The sequence below is a fragment of the Rana temporaria genome, chromosome 3 (assembly GCF_905171775.1).
Source record: "Rana temporaria chromosome 3, aRanTem1.1, whole genome shotgun sequence".
Taxonomy (NCBI): domain Eukaryota; kingdom Metazoa; phylum Chordata; class Amphibia; order Anura; family Ranidae; genus Rana; species Rana temporaria.
In genome coordinates, this window is record NC_053491.1 from 172,569,608 (window position 1) to 172,589,198 (window position 19,591).

At 40.6% G+C, this 19,591-nt stretch overlaps 2 protein-coding genes across 3 annotated transcripts in view; both read left to right on the forward strand.

Moving 5' to 3' along the window:
• IMMP2L (inner mitochondrial membrane peptidase subunit 2) overlaps positions 1 to 19,591 on the forward strand; it is a 1,177,970-nt gene that overhangs the window by 100,004 nt on the left and 1,058,375 nt on the right. Inside the window, exon 4 of one of the 2 annotated variants that reach the window (XM_040343820.1) lies at positions 16,993 to 17,071. The exons of the other annotated variant lie outside the window; for it this stretch is intronic. Within the exon in view, the coding sequence (XP_040199754.1) occupies positions 16,993 to 17,017 (25 nt within the window). The 3' untranslated portion in view covers positions 17,018 to 17,071. Of the gene's footprint in view, positions 1 to 16,992; positions 17,072 to 19,591 lie in introns of those variants that run through there. 2 annotated transcript variants of the gene reach the window in all.
• LOC120931897 (C-C chemokine receptor type 4-like) lies at positions 16,400 to 18,215 on the forward strand. The gene is made up of 2 exons (XM_040343818.1): positions 16,400 to 16,781; positions 16,993 to 18,215. Exon 2 carries the CDS (start codon positions 17,001 to 17,003, stop codon positions 18,081 to 18,083), a length of 1,083 nt encoding a protein of 360 aa, XP_040199752.1. The 5' UTR covers positions 16,400 to 16,781; positions 16,993 to 17,000; the 3' UTR covers positions 18,084 to 18,215.

Genomic DNA, 19,591 nt, shown 5'->3' on the forward strand with positions numbered 1-19,591 from the left:
ACATGTTTAGGGGTAATGTTAGGATCATTTTTCTATAACTAAATATATAAAATTGTAAAGGTTCCTTGTCTGTCACATATTTACAATTTCGCATACCTGCTATTTTCTCAAAAGCTTTTTATATATATTAATTTATATATTTAGTAATTTTTCTTAAAGCGGTTGTAAACCGCATAAACTTTTTTTTTTTTTTTTTTAAACCTGCAAGGCAAAAGGCATAATCGGCTAGTATGCACCCGCATACTAGCCGATTATGAAATACTTACCTCGGAACGAGGTGACCACCACTTACCTGGTCCACACCTGCTCCGGCGTGTCTTCCGGGTATCGGCGCTCCAGTGCTGTGATTGGCTGGAGCGGCGATGACGTCACTCCCGCGCGCGCGTGCGCGCGGGAGATTTAAAATCGGCAGGGTCCGGCGGATGCCGGTCCTTTCGCCGTGGATTTCCCCCTGCGCATGCGCCGCCCGCATTGCGAGGGGAATATCTCCTAAACTGTGCAGGTTTAGGAGATATTCTCCTTACCTACAGGTAAGCCTTGTTATAGGCTTACCTGTAGGTAAAAGTCAAAATAGTGGGTTTACAACCACTTTAAATTGTTTTATATCCGTGTGCACCATCAATAATTTTATCATATTTTCAATTAAACATTTAAATGGTACCTACGTAATAAACAGTACAATTCTTTAATTTAGCATATTCTATTTCAGATTTTTTATGGATTTCACAAACTTTCAAGTTTCTGTTGTGTACATGGGGAAAAAAAAGTAAAAATGGACTGGCCACCTGTGTTGCACAATGGAAGTAAGTGCCTGGCAGTGAAAGGGTTTAAAATTGTGATGTTCCTAAAAGCTATATTTTGTGAGTGCTTGTCCAAAATAAGTAAAACAAGGAACTCTGGTTCTAAAGACTTGGGCCACTTTCACACTTGTGTGACTTGTCCTGCAACTTGGGACTGCAAAGTCGCATGAGAAGTCGTACCCCATGATTTCCAATGAGTACCATTCATATCTGTGCATCTTCAAGTCGCAGCAACTTCAGAGTAGTCCCTGCACTACTTTGGTCCAACTTTGATGCGACTTGAGTTCCAAATACCTCAAGATTACACAGGCATTGCTTCAATTCTTGTCAAAATTTGTGTCAAAATCGTGGCAAGGTCGCCAAAAACTTCCTTTAAAATCATGCGACTTTCAAGTCGCACAAGTGTGAATGGAATCTTACCTTTTTTTTTACCTTAATACGTTCTCTGAGCAGGGGTGGGGCTAAGCCTCTTTGTCTGTGTCTATGGATGCAGGTAGCCTGGCTCAGAATCAAGCCGCCATAGGAAGCATCTAGCTATGGGGGCACCCATGGAAGAGGAGCAGTCAGGAGCACTGTCTGGGGTCCCCCGAAGCATTGCACAGATGCCGGCAAACAGCAGGGTCTGGTTATCTCAGGAACTATCTACTTTCTTAGCTATAATTGGTGATAGCGTTATTCAGAGTGAGCATGATGGATCAGTGAGAAATGAAAAGGTGTATAAAGATATTTCTCAGCGGATGGCAGCTGAGGGATTTGAATGGATGTCGGGTCAGTGTAGGGCAAAAGTACAATATAAAAAAATTAAGGACCCCAACAGCCGTGGTGGAAACTGTCCGAGTACTTGGAGGTGTACGACGCCATGGATTATTATTATTATTATTATTATACAGGATTTATATAGCGCCAACAGTTTACGCAGCGCTTTACAACATCAGGGAAGACATTTTAGTTACAGTACAATTTAATACAGGAATGATCAGAGGGCCCTGCTCGTTAGAGCTTACAATCTAGAAGATGCCATTTATAGTCATCGGCCGGCAAACCAAGGCAGGGAGGGAGGTTTGGACTCTGCAACTGTAATTCTCGAATCCATGGTAGACCCCTTTGGTAAGTGTTTTTTTTAAACTTGGCATAGGATATCGCTCTGCTAACCTTTTGAAAAAAATATATAACCATTTATTTTCAGAAACAGTTGATGGACTCTCCAATGATGCGTCAAACTTTTCAGATGATGGACCTTCAATGTCTTTCCGCAGCACCAGTAGTATTTCATCAAGCCAACCACAGAGTAGCCAACCACAGAGTACGCCCAATGCACCCCGGCACAATGGTAAGACATGACGATAATAGAGACATTTTTAATTGTGCATTTTGTACAGTGGTGGAAGAGATGAGAAGGGGGGTTCATCAGTGGGGCAGATGTGCAGGGGGTAAAGTGGTGGAAGAGATGAGAAGGGGGTTCAGCAGTGGGGCAGATGTGCAGGGGGTTCAGTGGTGGAAGAGATGAGAAGGGGGTGTTCAGCATTGGGGCAGAAGAGCAGTGCTGTGTATTGGTCGAGCAGATGAGCAGGGGGGACAGAGGTGGGGCAGTCAATCAGTGTGTTAATACAGTCAATACAGTCTAGTGGGGCAGATGAGAAAGGGGCTTACAGTAATGGTTTGACAGATGTTACCAAAAACAATATTTTGGTCTTTTGTATATTACAGGTGAAAGGAGACGGTTGCAGTTGGATCTGCGCACAGTCATGGAGGATATGCGGGCAGCAGAAGAAAGGCAGCTGGAAAGAATGGAGAACCTTTTTGAGAGGCGGTTTCAGGCACTGCGTCAGGATGCACAGGAAGCTATGCGCCAGGAGGCAGAAATCGCCCGGCAGCAGATGGAGCAGTTGGCTACCTTCAACCAGGCTTTCCTTGGTGTCCTTGGTCAGCTTGTTCAAGTGCTTGGAGCCAGTTGTCAACCCAGGTCACCACCCAGACAGTAGTGCCTTTCATGCAGCACAGGACCTGTACCCATGTTAAAAAAAAATGTAATTAAAGGGGGTTTTAAAGGTTAGATTTTATTTTCGAAATATGTTCCTTTAAGCTAGTGCATTGTTGGTTCACTTACCTTTTCCTTACATTTCCCTTCTAAATGTGTTTTTTTTCTTTGTCTGAATTTCTCACTTCCTGTTCCTTCTCAGTAGACTTGACACCATCATCTGAGCTGTGTTTAGTCAGTCAGAACAGCTTACTGAGGAGGAACAGGAAGTGAGAAATTCAGACAAAAACATTTAGAAGGGAAATCAAAGGAAAGGGAAGTGAACCAACAATGCACTAGCTTAAAGGAATTTAGTTAGATAATAAAAAACAAACCTTTACAACCCCTTTAAGTTTTTGTAAAAAATGTTTCTATATTTTTAAAAATGTTACTTTAAAGAATATATAGAAAGATGAGTTTTTTGTTGAATAAAAAACATGAGAGACTTCTGAGTATGTCTGATTTCATTTTATTACAAATATATCAAAAAGTAATAAATAAATTTAATAATTCATGGTAAGAACTTAAACGTTAAGGTGCCGCATCAGAGCCTGACGTATTTCACTGCACTCTTCTTCCATATCCTGTGCTGCTATTACTGGTACTGGCTCTTCTGGAGATGTATTCCAATCCTGGTCAAAGTCTTCTCCATGACTTTCACATAGATTGTGAAGAGTACAGCAAGTTAGTACCATGGATTTGGCAAGTTTAATGTCACTGTCATTCCTCTTCATAAGACACCTCCATCTACCCTTAAGTCTTCCAAATAGCATTTTCCACTACGACACGTGCTCTGGATGTTTTCTTGTTGTAGGTTTGCTGTTCTGATGTTAGGCGGCCATTGTCAGGAAATGGTTTCAGAAGACAATTTTGTAAAGGGTAGGCAGAGTCCCCAAGCACATAATAGCCAACATTCACCCCACAAATGTTCTTGGTGCAAACAGGGTACAGGCCTCCCTGGCCAACCCAATCCCAAAATGTGGACAATTGTAGAACCCGAGCATCATGCAAACTCCCAGGCTTTCCTACATTCACATTCCAGAATAGTCCCTTGCCATCCACTACTCCCTGGAGGATAATGGAATGCCAGCCTTTTCTGTTGAAGTAGTCAGTGTGGTATTCTTGTGGTGCTATTATTGGTATGTGTGAGCCATCAATATCACCAACACACTGTGGAAGGCCCCACCTGTTCTCAAAGTACTCAGCCATGTCTTTAAGCTTTTCCCTATACGGAAAATGAACAATTTCAGGAGCTAGCAATGTGCACACAGCCTTACAGTCCTGCACACACCGGCACAGTGATGATTTACTGACACCAAAAAGATGACCTATACTTCTGTATTCACTGTTGGTAGCCAGCTTCCACAGTGCAATGGCAACTCTTTTCATCACAGGTAAACTGGCTCTGAAGTTGGTGCTTTGCTTTTCCATCGCTGGACGTAGCTTGGCACAAAGGTATGAGAAGGTTTTCTCTGACATTCTTAAATTCTGCACCCACTGTGTGTGTGTGAATCCTGGGACGGTCACATGCCACCACTCATTGGCACGGGGGAAAGCCCAAATGACTGGTCGGCAACGCTGCTTTGCCAAAAGGAGGAGCATCTAAAAAAAACAAAAACAGATGGTAACATATCACAAAAAATAAAACATCATTCAACATATATAACATAAGTGTCAGTCAGTGTGTGTATGTGTCAGGTTGGTAGGTCAGTGTGTGTGTGTGTCAGGTTGGTAGGTCAGTGTGTGTGTGTGTGTGTGTGTGTGTCAGGTTGGTGGGTCAGTGTGTGTGTGTGTGTGTGTGTGTGTCAGGTTGGTGGGTCAGTGTGTGTGTGTGTGTCAGGTTGGTGGGTCAGTGTGTGTGTATGTCAGGTTGGTGGGTCAGTGTTTGTGTGTATGTCAGGTTGGTGGGTCAGTGTTTGTGTGTGTGTGTGTGTGTGTGTATGTCAGGTTGGTGGGTTAGTGTGTGTGTATGTCAGGTTGGTGGGTCAGTGTTTGTGTGTTTGTGTGTGTGTGTGTGTGTGTATGTCAGGTTGGTGGGTCAGTGTTTGTGTGTGTGTGTGTGTGTGTGTGTGTGTGTATGTCAGGTTGGTGGGTTAGTGTGTGTGTGTGTGTGTGTATGTCAGGTTGTGCTTACCCTATAGTGCTGCCATCTTTGGCTTAGCCGCAAAAATGTGTACTTCTCCTCCCGGCTAAACATCCAAGCTAGAATTTTTCTTTTCTTTTCTGCTGTGTTTCTCATTGCCGCCCGCAACCTTCTCTCATACAGTACAGCATTTATTTTGACTACAAAGAACCAAAAGGCAAGTAGAGAAAAGACGAGCTGCTGAATGACCTTCATTGTTGTTGTTGTTTGGCTGACGCTGAGTGACGCTGCATCACGTTTCTCGTCGCACTAGTGTGACATCATGAGAGGCATTTTTTTCTAAAACCTGTATGGCGCCTGGCGGTCCGACTTGCAGTGGAAACGCTCATCAGAATAGACCAGACCATTCTAAATGTTCCATACTGTACCGACCTGAACCGATCCCCTAAGTGGAAACGAGGCATTCGTTTTTGACAATTGCTTTAAAAAAAAAAGTCTTTATACTTTTTTGACACTTTTTTGTGAAATTACCCATTCACATGGAGGGGGTATGATATAGGGGCCCCCTTGTTAAAGGGGGCTTTCAGATTCCAATAAGCCCCCTGCCCGCAGACCCCCACAACCACCGGGCTAGGGTTGTGGGGATGAGGCCCTTGGGGACCCCAAAGCACCCTCCCCATGTTGAGGGCATGTCGCCTGGTATGATTCAGCAGAGGGGGGCTCTCTCACCCCCCTCCTTCTGTGACCTGCCAGGTTGCATGCTAGGATGAGTTGTGGTATGGATTTTGGGGGGGGAACCCCACACCATTTTTTTTTTTTTTTGGCATGGGGTTCCTCATAAAATCCATACCAGACCTGAAGGACTAACATCCAAATATGAATGGACGAGGTGAAAGTTCCTACAAGACAGGGGACCTAAAACTTAATGCCTCAGACCAGAATGGAAAAAGTCACTTTCAGAGGGAAATTACTTCATACAGAAGGAATACAAACCTGAGGCAGCAAGATTATCATCAACCAGATCCCACCAAAAACCGGTAGACCTATAACAAAATACTGATGGAAAGAGGGAACAACCCTCCGATGTGATCAACAGAACACTGAAGCTAATCTGCACAAGATCTTGGGGCAACAGTTGTTTTTCCCCTTAAAAAAACACGTAATATTTTTATATGATCTTTTTAATGTAGCTAAATGGGTTATTGCCATTAACTGGCTAGCTATTAAAATACATTTTCAATTGTCTATGTAGGGTGGTTATATAATATATGGTGAGTTTTTTCAGTTTCATAAATGATGCTTTTCATATGCAATTTCTTATCCTCTCTGTGAGAAACAGAAAGAAAGTTATTATTTTGAATCAATGTACTTATTTGAGATTGGGAGACTGATTTATAACTATTTGGAGACATTTTGTCATGTCTGCCCATATAACTATGATGATGCACACAGAGGTCTCAACGTAATAATTTTTATTTATTTTTTTCATCTCTTGAGTATGCTCCTTTTTCTCTTAAAGGTATTTTTTCCTGCAAATCATTATGTTTAAATGGCCTTTCTGTTAATTTGTGAAAAATATTCTGACCTGCAACTGACAAATAATTGAACATACATTATTTCATTATGTGTGTTTGATTATGACATTTTATTTACCTAAATGTGCATCTTGCTATTATTTAATATTGCAGAATATTTATATTTCAAGGGTAAGGGTAGCATACATTATGTAATTTTCCTAATGACCATGAGGTTAATGGTCCACCAGAGTAGCTGAACAAAGCTGTGGCAGCACTTTACAGATAATGACTTCTGAAAAGAATATCCCTGTCAGTAGTGCCATTACCCCCAATGTTTATTTACACTTTTTTTTTATCAGATGTTCTATTTCTTTGGTTGGAAATCAGTTTTTGCAAACTGCAATAAACTATACAAAATTCAGGTAATTATTAAATAATTATATACTGTACACTTTTTCATTGAACTGCGGGTGAAGAATCTTTTTTAACAAGAGAGTGTATAAAGAATCTTAGTACAAAAAAAAAAACCATTTCAACAGATATTTCATCAAATGCTATTTTAACATAGTTTACAGCTTTTTTTGCATCACAGACTATGATCAATGCTCCTGTATCTCTGCTTTAGATATACCTTCTCACAACCACCCTTTTGGAATTTGAGTACTCAAGTAGAGCTGCACGATTCTGGCCAAAATGAGAATCGCGATTTTTTTGCTTAGAATAAAGATCACGATTCTCACGGCGTAAAATCTTTTACATTTATACAAAAAAAAATGGGCTAACTTTACTGGCTAATTTTTTTTTTTTATTACTTAAAGTTATTTTTTCCCAAAAAATTGCATTTAAAAAGACTGCTGCGCAAATACAGTGCAACATAAAATATTGCAGAAACCCACATTTTATTCTCTAGGGTCTGTACTAAAAAATTATATAGGGGCAGATCCACAAAGAAATTATGCCGGCGTATCTATTGATACGCCGGCGTAATTTCAAAATTCCTGCGTCGTATCTTTGTTTTGAATCCTCAAAACAAGATACGACGGCATCTCGGCTAGATCCGACAGGCGTACGTCTTCGTACGCCGTCGGATCTTAGATGCAATTTTTCAGCGGCCGCTAGGTGGCGTTTCCGTCTAAATCCGCGTCGAGTATGCAAATTAGCTATTTACGGCGATCCATGAACGTACGTCCGGCCGGCGCATTTTTTTTCGTCGTTTCCGTTCGGCTTTTTCCGGCGTATAGTTAAAGCTGCTATTATGAGGCGTACTCAGTGTTAAGTATGGCCGTCCTTCCCGCGTACAATTTTAAATTTGTTACGTTGTTTGCATAAGTCGTTCACGAATAGGAATTTGCGTAGAATGATGTCACCGTCGTCAGCATTGGCTGGTTCCGGTTTAAGTTCGAGCATGCGCACTGGGATACCCCCAGGGACGGTGCATGCGCAGTTCCAAAAAAACGTCGTTTACGTCGGGTCATGACGTATTGACATAAAACACGCCCCCATTAGATCAATTTAAATTCCGCGTACTTACGCCGCGAGAGATACACTACGCCGCCGTAACTTAGGGCGCGGATTCTTTGTGGATTCAAATTAAAAAAGATAAGTTACGGCGGCGTAGCGTATCTTAGATACGCTGCGCCCGGCGCAGATGTATGTGCATATGCCCCATAATGTTTGGGGGTTCTAAGTAATTTTATATAATGATTTTTAACTTGAAAAGAGCTGTCAGAAAAAGGTTTGGTGTTTAAGTGGTTAAACGTTCCTAATTTACATACAGAAGTTTATTCCTTTGATGTACAAGTCAATGTGATACAATGTTTAGACTTAACTTTCCACTGATAAAGAATGTTTTCAAAACTTGGCAGGCTGCCCAGACTTTGACTTTTGGCTGAGAGCAGACAGGAAATTCTTTGCATGCCAAAGTGCAGAGACACAATTCTTGTCATGTCAGATCGTGAAACCCTGTGTCAAGAATCGCAACAGGAAAAAGATCGCGAAAACGATTCTTGACGATTAATCGTGCAGCTCTATACTCAAGTATGATTGTATATATCCCATCCCTGAGTGAGCTGTGGATGAATAAAACCTGCTATTGATGGGATTTAAAGGATAAGTACACCTTTGTAACATGTTAGATGTTACACCCATATTCAGGGTGTATAATGTTACAAAATGTACCACCCCCCCAATCCCCCATCTTGGCAGCAATCTGGAGATGTTTTCTGCCCCACCCGGCCATGTCATTCATTTACAGTGTTCTGTGAGTTAATAGACTACACTTTGCGGCTTGTAATTCTCAATGAACAATAACGTTTTCCTTCACCACTCCCTCCCACCGTCATGTCACAGAAGACTGAGGTACAAATTAAAAAAGTGCAACGTTGCGGCAAAAGCAGCACAGTTAAGATGCTGGCGTCAGGAACTTGAAGGCTAGTGAAGAACTAGCCTGGATGAGAATAGCATTAGATCCCTGGATAGATAAGTGTCCTTTATTAAAAGACAGCAGCTTTTCCATTCTATTTTATTTGTCTCACATTATTTTGTGCTATAACGCTGTGTGTATCATATTGATTGCATGCATTGTCCACTGGTTTGTTCTTCTGTCGTGCTTACAATGCCTGCTTGTGATGTATCACTGTGCTCTGTATATCTTTTTTTTTTTTTTTTCTCAATAAAACACCTTATTGCTTGTAAAAAAAAGACAGCAGCTACAGGATTTGTAGATATTGACTTTTAACTATTTTTTTTCCCAGATTGGAGAACTGCTTTAACTTTGGCCCTTATTGTGCATTTATGAGCTTCCCACACTGCACATGGGGGAGGTCTCAGATGTCATGTTGTTTGCACCTACCCTAGTGTATTGAGAATGTTGAATTAGACTTTCATTTAGGCTCCATTTTTTTAGTTTGTTGGGTCTTTTCCTCCCAAGAGCAGGGAAACCATGGCCAGGGAATGGCCTATAAATGAACCTAGTAATATGAAAATAGTTTCTCCGCCCCCACAGTGTCCACAGCTTATAAATCTTTTTTTTTTTTTACATTAAAATACTGCTACTAAATACTTTTTTGGATGATCTGTATACCACGGTTACATGATAAACAGCACAGTTTCTCTATTGCTGAGAGTTCAGGAAGGAGGAGATTTCCACTGCAGCCTGTATACACGCCCACATGTGTGATGTCAATATCATGTGACCTGGTTATCTCTGAGAACAAGTAACTGTTCTCTCCAGCATAAAAGACACAACTAAGCATGTGCAGGTGGGCTACTCTGCCTGTGTTAGCTGGCCTTCCCAAGATACAGTGCAGGAGGGGGAGGATCTGTACATACAGGATAAAATTAGCCTTTTTACACAACGCAGAGGATTAACTCCTTAAGTTCCACAGTGAGTATAACACGCAGGCTATGCTGCATATACAGACTAATTTTTTGGCTGTCCTCGTGTCCAAAACACCTGCAGCTGCTACCTAGCCTGATAGGCAGGCATGCATTGTGAGAACTTCCCACAAGAGGAGGATTCCCAAACTCTAGAGCCGGACTGGAAATACCCCCCCCCCACATTAGGGAGAGTCTTGCCTTGAGGTTCGGAAGTGTTAGGCAATCCAAGGACTGAGTTTGTTCCACACAGCCAAATTTGTTGAATTGCAACAGTCTGGAATTAAACTAGGCATAAAGCACCACCTCAAAAGAGACCACCATGATACCCAAGTCCCTACTCTGACATAAGAATGGAGACACAGAAGTTTGTCCTGAGGCTCTATGATACAGGATTAAGTTGTATCCAGTGTCAGACCCAGGTACTCCAGTCTGTGAGATATGGTCAACAATGAGGATCCATACGAAGCTCTGCAGAACCATACATCTTTTGGTATTGGCTGACACAGTCAGGGAGAACTAGTTATTTAATAGGAGATTGTCCAGGTACCCCACAACATGAATCCTTTGAGGATGGAGTAGAGACAAAACTGGGGCAAGCACCTCCTTGAAAACCCAGGGTGCTGTGGACAATCTAAAGACAGGGTGACACACTGGGAATGCTGTAATACCTAGATAGCATTAATGAGAAAGAAAAGTGCAGATAGGCATGCCTGATGTTTGAGGCCAGATGGCAATAGTCTGGCAGACTGTATTAGACAGACCCGCATAGGCAACAATAGCCTTAAAATGGTTCTAAATCCTCAAGTTTTTTTTATCTTAGTGCATTCTTTGCATTAAGATTAAAAAAAATGTTCTCTGCTGCAGGATCCCCCCAACCCCGCTCCCTATTCTTACCTGAGCCCGATCTGATCCAACGACATTCGCAAGAGCAGCGGCTCTAGCCACTGTCTTCCTTCTCATTGGGCAGATTGATAGCTGCAGGAGACATTGGGCTTTTCTTGCCAACTTTTATTAAAATAAATTTGAACCAGAAAACAAAATCAATCAGTTTCCCTCAGAAGGGTTTACTAAACAATAGATCATCAGTCTCCTGGTTCACATATGGAGCACTGCTGCTTTGGCCTTACCCTTTAGGCCCTTGTCTGTCTCCTGCAGACAGTCTTTATCCACAAGCTTTGTCCATACAGCTAGCAGCCCCTTGCTGCTGTGGCTCCCACCTCTCTCCTAGGTGGAGCCCTCCTGATTCCTGGGCAGAGACCACGTCTGTCTGCTGGGGTGCAGCCTACAACCATAGCCCTAAATTTCCAAACATCACATACACACCTGCACCATCAGTGTGCAAGTTGTGTGCAAAACAACTTGGTCCTAGGATTGGAGATTTCATCCTTCCCAAATCCTTTACAAAATCTCCAAGTTTCAGGTTCAAAGCCTGGTTTTACCAACCAATGATGAGACTGAAAAGCCAGTTTCCTTGGGACTAAACAAGTAAATTATAGCCCATCAACCTGACTGGGTGAGAATTCTGGGTAATAAACTCTTTTTACACCATGACAGGGCATAGCACTGTCACAATATACCCAGAAGCCAGGCATCCACTGGTCCTTAATTGGCTCCTGGTTACTCCTAGATTGGACAGACTGGCTCCTGAATTCAATATCAATTTGTTTACCCCCTGTATAACTCATTGATGATTTCTATTGTGCTCTGCAATGTACAGATTTGCATTCAGTTTAACTGTAAATAAGTAGACCATAATAAACTTGCCTGTTTAGCTATTGACTTAAGACTTTGAGCCTCCATTCACACTATTTATTGTGCTGGGTGTATGTGCGTTTTTTAACGTTGTTTTGCTTCGTGTGTAGAGCAGCTCATTTATTTCAGCCCTTATTCACATCATTTAGTGGGTTATGTGTAGGGCAGAGGTTTTATTCGGTCAATAAAGTTTGTTTAAAATGTTTTCCAAACACTAGCATAACACGCTCATATATGTTTTGAATTTAGAGATCAACCAATTTGAAAACTCAAAAATCATGGACTTTAAAGGCACATATGCAGTACACCCCGAAATGCGAAACAAAAATGCTTAATTTTGGAAATATGTATTGTACCTTATAGTCTGCATCTACATTTTAAGTGTATTATGACGTATTTTTGAATTAAAGAATAATTTTTATCTATTTATATTTTCGATTTTTCTACACTATTGCTGCTAGATAACCCCTTGGGGGAACGTTCCCATTTTTATTTTCATATGCAGTACATAGGATAAAAACTTTCCAAGTTTTGTCTACATTAAAATATTTTTTTTACACAAAACCACAAATCATTGTCTAAAATAATATTTGATACTGTATATCAAGTGTAAACCCCTTTTACAGATGTATGCAGCACACATAAAGGCCATGCACATAGGAAACGTACACCAGAGTGTTCACGTTTTTGCCAGGTGCTGGGGTTCCACTTAGTGAATCTTTTACAGCTCTACATGTTTCGTTAGCTGGTTGCTTCTTCAGGAGATTTTAATAAATTAGAAATGGGATGTGGAGATCAAGGCGCTCACCTTTTCAAAGCCAAATAGAGAGCCCACGTGTAGCCGTAAGCACAGTCCCACATTGGATGTGAGGTTATACCAATACACTCAGATTAGGCATTCATAAAGTCCGTTAATTTCATGGATATTAGTACTTCCCGGGTTGGCCCGGGGGCCTAGATTTACATTCGCACTGCCAGGGGTCCACCACTAATGAGTTAATATAGCGGTTTGGATAGGCAAAAATACCTCAGTGAAAGGGTTCTTATCAGCAGGCCTGTTTCAAGTTAGTGGATGGTCCATTTCAGGAATACTGTCCTATAATAGTGTTGTCTCCACAAGGCTGCCACCATCAGATACTGCAAGGGAGGAGGGAGAGAAATTTCAGACTTATTCAACTTATATTGTGAGAAAATTGTTTCAGTAGCTCAACGAACAGTCATTTATACATGCACATTTGACGTCCTCTGACTCTGGAGTCAGTCCTTCCAGTGGAATCAGAAAATGGTGTCATTTATAACTCTTGAGTTGTGTGCCTATGTATAAGTTAGAGCATATTAAACAAAATGTCTGACTCTGTTTCATCAGTTGTAAATTGACAACTTCTGCAGATAGCCTTTCAGCACAATTTTATACTTTGCTGCAATACTGTTTGCAAAGCTCTACGTCCATCATAAGTTAACATTATTGAAAAAATGTGTTGTGGAATGTTGATGAAAAATTGATCAATGTATTTTAGGGACATTTTATAATGGACAGATGGAAACCAATAGTGCTGCTATGTTGGAATATCTTAGTTTTTGGAACCTTAACACAGCCTGCATATGTTTAAGTATTTTTCCTAGCAGTAATAGAGCCTTTAATCTAAATCTTGGTGACAGGGTACAGATCAATGACGCAATATTCTTTAGGGCGGCAGAATTGGAGAACACGACAAGCTGTCACAATGACACAAAGCTGTTGCAGAACCTATTTTGTGCCAGAATAAGCAATAAGGCAATGATGCCTCCAAATGTATAATAAGCAGTTGTGATTAAGCCTTCTGGCATATAGAAACCTTTACCCATTCTGCAATTTGCTGACCATTTTAAACAGATATTGAGAAGAATTGTGAATGTATTGTTCTCATATTGTGAGATGTTAAACAGTTCTAGTAAACAAGTCCTAAAAAATACTGAATGTTAAAAATTGTGCAAACCCGTGGAAGGATAGGTGCACTTGCACCCAAAGTTATTGTGAGATGCCTAAAATCACATGGAATATAACTTGCTAATTCATCACTTGACTAGGTAGACAACATATGGTAATATTTGCTGACAACATAGTCATGTTTAAGAAGATTAACAAAATAGATAATTATATTGCTGTTTTGAAAATAAAAACTGCCAACCCTCTATAAACAGCCCACTATCTAATTACTTTTTGCAGTGTCAAATTCTGATTCTGATCTGATGGCTCTAAAAACCATAACAAATATTGTATGCAACACAAGTAACCTGACTTTTCTATGTATTTACATGTCCCTGGTGCTTGTAAAACGCCCCATTCTAAAGCTCATTGACGCCCATACTAACGCCTTACAAACGCTAAAGAAGCATTTGTTGAGCATCAGAAATGTAGTCAAGTGTGAAAAAAGCCCTAACAGCTTTAGCTCTTCTGGGAAGGCTGTGCACAATGTTTAGGAGTGTGTCTATGGGAATGTTTGACCATTCTTCCAGGAGCACATTTGTGAGGTCAGGCACTGATGTGGACGAGAGGACCTGGCTCGCATTCTTCGCTCCAATTAATTCCAACGGTGTTCTATCAGGTTGAGGTCAGGAGTCTGTGCAGACCAGTCAAATTTTTCCACCCCAAACTCGCTCATCCATGTCTTTATAGACCTTGCTTTGTGCACTGGTCCAATTCATTTCGTAGAGGAAGGATTATAGTGTGGGGTTGTTTTTCAGGTGTTGGGCTTGGCCCATTATTTCCAGTGAAGGGAACTCTTATGGCATCAGCATATCAAGACATTTTGGACAATTCCATGCTCAATGTTCCCAAGTTTGTGGGAGCAGTTAGGGGATGGCCCCTTCCTGTTCCAAGATGACTGTGCACCAGGGATTTGCTCCTCTTCCTGCCGATTCACAGAAGCCTTTATATTCTGTGAACACATTCACAAAATTGAAAGGCAAGAGGGGGAGGTGTAGGTAGAGCTACCTCTCACAGCCCCGAGTGTTTGAGTGTCTCGAGTGTAATTTCCACAAGAGCAATAAACCTGTCAAATATAAATATAAAAAATAAACATAGGAGATATCATGCAGCTCCTTGAACTTAAAGAGGAACCGCAGTCTGCTCACATAATTTGTAATAAAAACATCTTTGTCATTCTGAAGCTTCCCTCCAACCACTTTGCATATTATTTTATATATACTGTGATTCTGTACTTGCCAAATATGCTGCAGAAATCTCGCTCTACTAAGTCTGGCTGCAGCCATTTTAACTGTGGGCAGCTGAAGCTGCTGCCTGTTCACTTCCCGGATTTATACACACACACACACACACACATCTCTAGCTCTGCAGCTCTCATTGGCCCTCTTATGACTCCCCCCCCCCCTTCCCGGCAAACTCTCACGAGAGTGAGAGCTGTGCATGATGTCATAAGCCTAAGATTTTTACCAGACAAGAAACAGGAAGTGGGCTGTATAAGGTATTTACTGGCAGAAAAAAAAGTTTTACTATCCAAACTTAAAACAGCAAGGGCAGAAGATTTAATAGATGGAAAGTTTAAAAAAATGACTGCAGGTTCACTTTAACTTAGTGTGTCTTTAACTAACTTTTACAAAGTCGCTGAATTCTTGTAGTTCAGCTTTAAAGTTTGTGAAACCTTTCTGAAAATGCTATTATTTTGCTTATATATGACCTAAAATGTAATCTGTTTTTCATGAACAGTTAAGCCTCATACACACGATCGGAATTTCTGATGGAAAAAGTCAGACAAACTTTTTCCGTCGGAAATTCCGACCGTGTGTATGCCCCATTGGAGAAATTCCATTGGAAATTCCAATGAATTCCATTGGAGTTTAAATATAAAACATGTTCTATTTTACTTCGATGAAATTTCGTCGTAATTCCGTTGTGCTTTTGGCCGGGCAAATGCCTGATCGTGTGTACGCGGCATTAGTCTTAAAGCTAGATAATGAGGAGCCAATTATACAGGAGTCAAACATAAAATATTGTATTTGTTTAAGAAAGTGATCCAAAGTTGGTGTTTTATAATTGTGCATGGCCTCCTTTGGGTATCAATAACTGCAACTCATGCCCTGTTCACATCAGCCTTTTTGGGAATGTCGGGCAGTTCTACACGAGATCCCAAATTGCACTGTAAAGTAAAGTATCAAAACACACCTCGCGTGTTTGCATGGCGTTCATTTTTTATGACGGCTAGGTTTTGGCTCAATTGTGCAATAAATCGCTCTGCAATTGCATCATGCTAACTGCATCATGTGAAGCTTATCGCCCAAAAAGGAGCAGGCGCTTCATTTGGGCGACAAACCACATAATGGGGTTTGCAGCAACATTGCTGCAAACTTCTTTAAAGTAGAGGTTCACCCAAAAACTAAATTTTTAACTTTAGATTGAGGCTCGTTTTGGGAAGCAGAATCGGGTGTTTTTTTTTTTAAATCAAAGCAGCACTTACCGTTTTAGAGAGAGATCTTCTCCGCCGCTTCCGGGTATGGGCTGCGGGACTGGGCGTTCCTATTTGATTGACAGGCTTCCGACAGGCTTCCAACGGTCGCATACAGCGCGTCACGATTTTCTGAAAGTAGCCGAACGTTGATGCGCAGGCACCGTATAGAGCCGCACCGACGTTCGGCTTCTTTCGGCTACTCGTGACGCGATGTATGCAACCGTCGGAAGCCTGTCAATCAAATAGGAACGCCCAGTCCCAAAGACCATACCCGAGAGCGGCGGAGAAGATCTATCTCTAAAACGGTAAGTGCTGCTTCGATTTAAAAAAGAACACCTGATTCTGCTTCACAAAATGAGCCTCAATCTAATGTTAAAAATTGTTTTTCGGGTGAACTCCCGCTTTAAAGTGTCACTTGGAGCCAGTGGAAGATTACTAAATTTATGAAGGTCACAGTTGTGTCCCTCTCTCTACAACCCCACGCCTCTGTGGCATGGGGGAAGTGGGCTTACCCAGTACACAGCATTACTGTAAGGGTTCATTCATATGTTTTGCTTTAGGTTTTTCGGTTGTTGCTATGTGTTTTTGTTAACGACAAATCTTTTTTTTTTTTTTTTTAATAGGCAGCACAAAAAAAAGTTTTTTTAAGGTAGGCTATATTGAGTTGTCCAGGAAATGTGGGCTTTATTGTACATCCTGCTAAGTAACCTGACATTTCTTTGACTATCTTCATTTACTTGTTTGCTGTTAGCCACGTTAACCATTAACTTGTGCTGTATTTTTTGTGAAGTAAGTATATTTTCTAAATGCGTTTGCATGGTTGTGTGTGTGTATGGATATGAATATATTTTGTGTGTAGCTTTACATATATGTATGCCAGATCTGTAGACTAATAGGTGAGTGTGTGTGAATATGTGTGTGTGTATATCTCGCACATATTGATTGTATATGTAAATAATATATCTGAATATAATGCAATGAATACTTTTTATGATTTTAGCAGACAGCATGGTTGCTGCAAATAAGAATTTTTCGACAACCTCAACCACACAAGAATATGAGTATCCTGATTTTGTAACATACACTGTCAAAGATCTCACTTTAGTTGAAGCAATTTTCAAGCCTGTCCTGTACAGCATCGTTTTTACCTGTGGACTTGTTGGGAATGCCCTGGTTTTGGGGATACTGATATGGTTTAAGAAGCTGACTACAGTGACTGACATATATCTGCTTAACATGGCAATTTCTGACTTACTCTTCGTGTTCTCCCTTCCATTTGTTATATACTCCATTAAATACCAGTGGGAATTCGGAGATGCAATGTGCAAAATACTGTCTGCAATATATTACATTGGTTTTTTCAGCAGTATTTTCTTTGTAACAGTCTTAAGTGTGGACAGGTATCTAGCAATTGTCCACGTGGTCTTTTCTCTCAAGTTTAGGACTGTACATTTGGGCATCATTGTCACTTTGTCTGTTTGGGCATGTTCTTTTCTCTTTTCTTTACCTCACTTTATATTTCACAAACAGGATATAGAGAAAGGAATCAAATATTGCACGATTTCGTATTCAAAAGAGCAAAAAGTGACAATGACACTGCTGTATTTGCAAATTAATGTCTTTGGCCTAATAATCCCACTTGCCATTTTATTTTTCTGTTACTCTCGTATTATAAATAATTTACAAAACAGTAAGAGTAGGCAGAAGAAATATGCAGTTAAGTTGATATTTATAATTGTTGCTGTGTTTTTTCTCTTTTGGACTCCATATAATATTGTGGTATTTTTAAAGTTTTTAGAACTACTTGGCGTATTTAATTTCACTCTTCAAGATTTGGATAATTTTTCGAAACAATTGGATTCTGCAATGGGTATCACTCAGACAATATCATTTGTCCATTGCTGCTTAAATCCTATCATTTATACTTTTGCAGGGGAAAACTTTCAGAAGCATTTATGCAGAATGTTTAGCAAGCTCCTAAGATGCGTGAAAGTTAATAAAGTATGTGGATCATTTGAAAGCTCAGTTCTAGACCGTGTTTCCAGTACCAGGGAATCTCGATCTTCATCTTTTACAGAAGCTGTTATGTGACATGACCTGCACTATGATTTATGATGCCAGTGCCAAAAAGAGAAGAACATGGCCCCACACTCCGTGACACCTAATTTTACTTTAACTGGCCTGAGGGTATAACCCTTCCCAAATTATGGCTTGCTGGGATTTGAACAGTTAAGAACAAACTTTACAGCACCTGCAGATTATTGTTAAGCACGCACTGGGGGTTATTTACGAAAGGCAAATCCACTTTGCACTACAAATGCACTGCCGATGCACTGGCAGTGCACTTGGAAGTGCAGTCACTGTAAATCTGAGGGGTAGATCTGAAATGAGGGGAAGCTCTGCTGATTTTTATCATACAATCATGTGCAATCTAATTTTTTTTTTCTTGCATGTCCCCCTCGGATCTACAGCGACTGCACTTCCAAGTGCACTTGCAGTGCAAAGTGGGTTTGCCTTTTGTAAATAACCCCCAATGTTAACAATTAAATTGCTTTCTCCCAAAGATGATAAGCATGGTAATGAGGGGGACAGCCCCTGCCTGCAGACTTGATGATCTCTCAGTAGGGCTGGATTCACATCACATGCATTATGTTCAGTATGCATTAAATGTACTTCAGTAGACCTGCTATTTTTATAGTGTTGCTTTGATGTAATTTTTTCCTAACGCAAAAGCCAAAGGTGGTTGAATTACTAAAGGCAAATCCACTTTGCACTACACTGTGCTCTTGGAAATGCAGTCACTTTAGATCTGTGGGGAAGATCTGAAATAAGGGGAAGCTCTGTATGCCCCATCTGAGTTTTTCAATCGGATATTCCGAGAAATTCCATCGGAGTTTAGATACAGAACATGTTCTCTTTCACTCCGATGGAATTCCATCGGAATTCCGATGTGAGTTTGGCCATGCAAAAGCCTGATAGTTTGTATGGGCTTTAGGCTGTGTTTAAATGCAGGATGTTCTATTTCCACCCAGTGCACATCTACACAGCATGTAGTGTGAACATGGCTTATTGGTAACAATGGATAATCATGTATGTAAAAACTGTGCTCTCTACTTTTTGCTAGGGCTGAGTATTTTGCTGTGATGGCCTTTATGACCACACATCTGGCTGCACAAATCTATATTTCTCAAATAGTGTAAATATGTTTCTATTGTGTAGATGACGTGATGCAATAAAAAAATTTAGACCGAGTAGTTTTCTGCTTCATGAAATTAGTACATTGTACACACCATATTTGCAAAGTGCTAATGCAGCCTTGTAAACCTGCCAATGGGCTTCCATTGAGAACAATGGATATGAGGGATATGTTTGGATTCAAAGAATCATTACAATTATTCCTATTTAACAAATCCAAAAAGTATCCACGCTAGGTCAGAAACAAAAATAGCAAGCAGCCACCTAATCCACCGTGATACCAGCTGTTAGTAGAAAAAAAAAATACATAAAAGCAGCGCTAAAGATGATAAAAGTGCAATGTGTAAGAAAAATGCAATGTGCAAAACATCAAATATTAGATCATTATTATAATCTTGCATGAC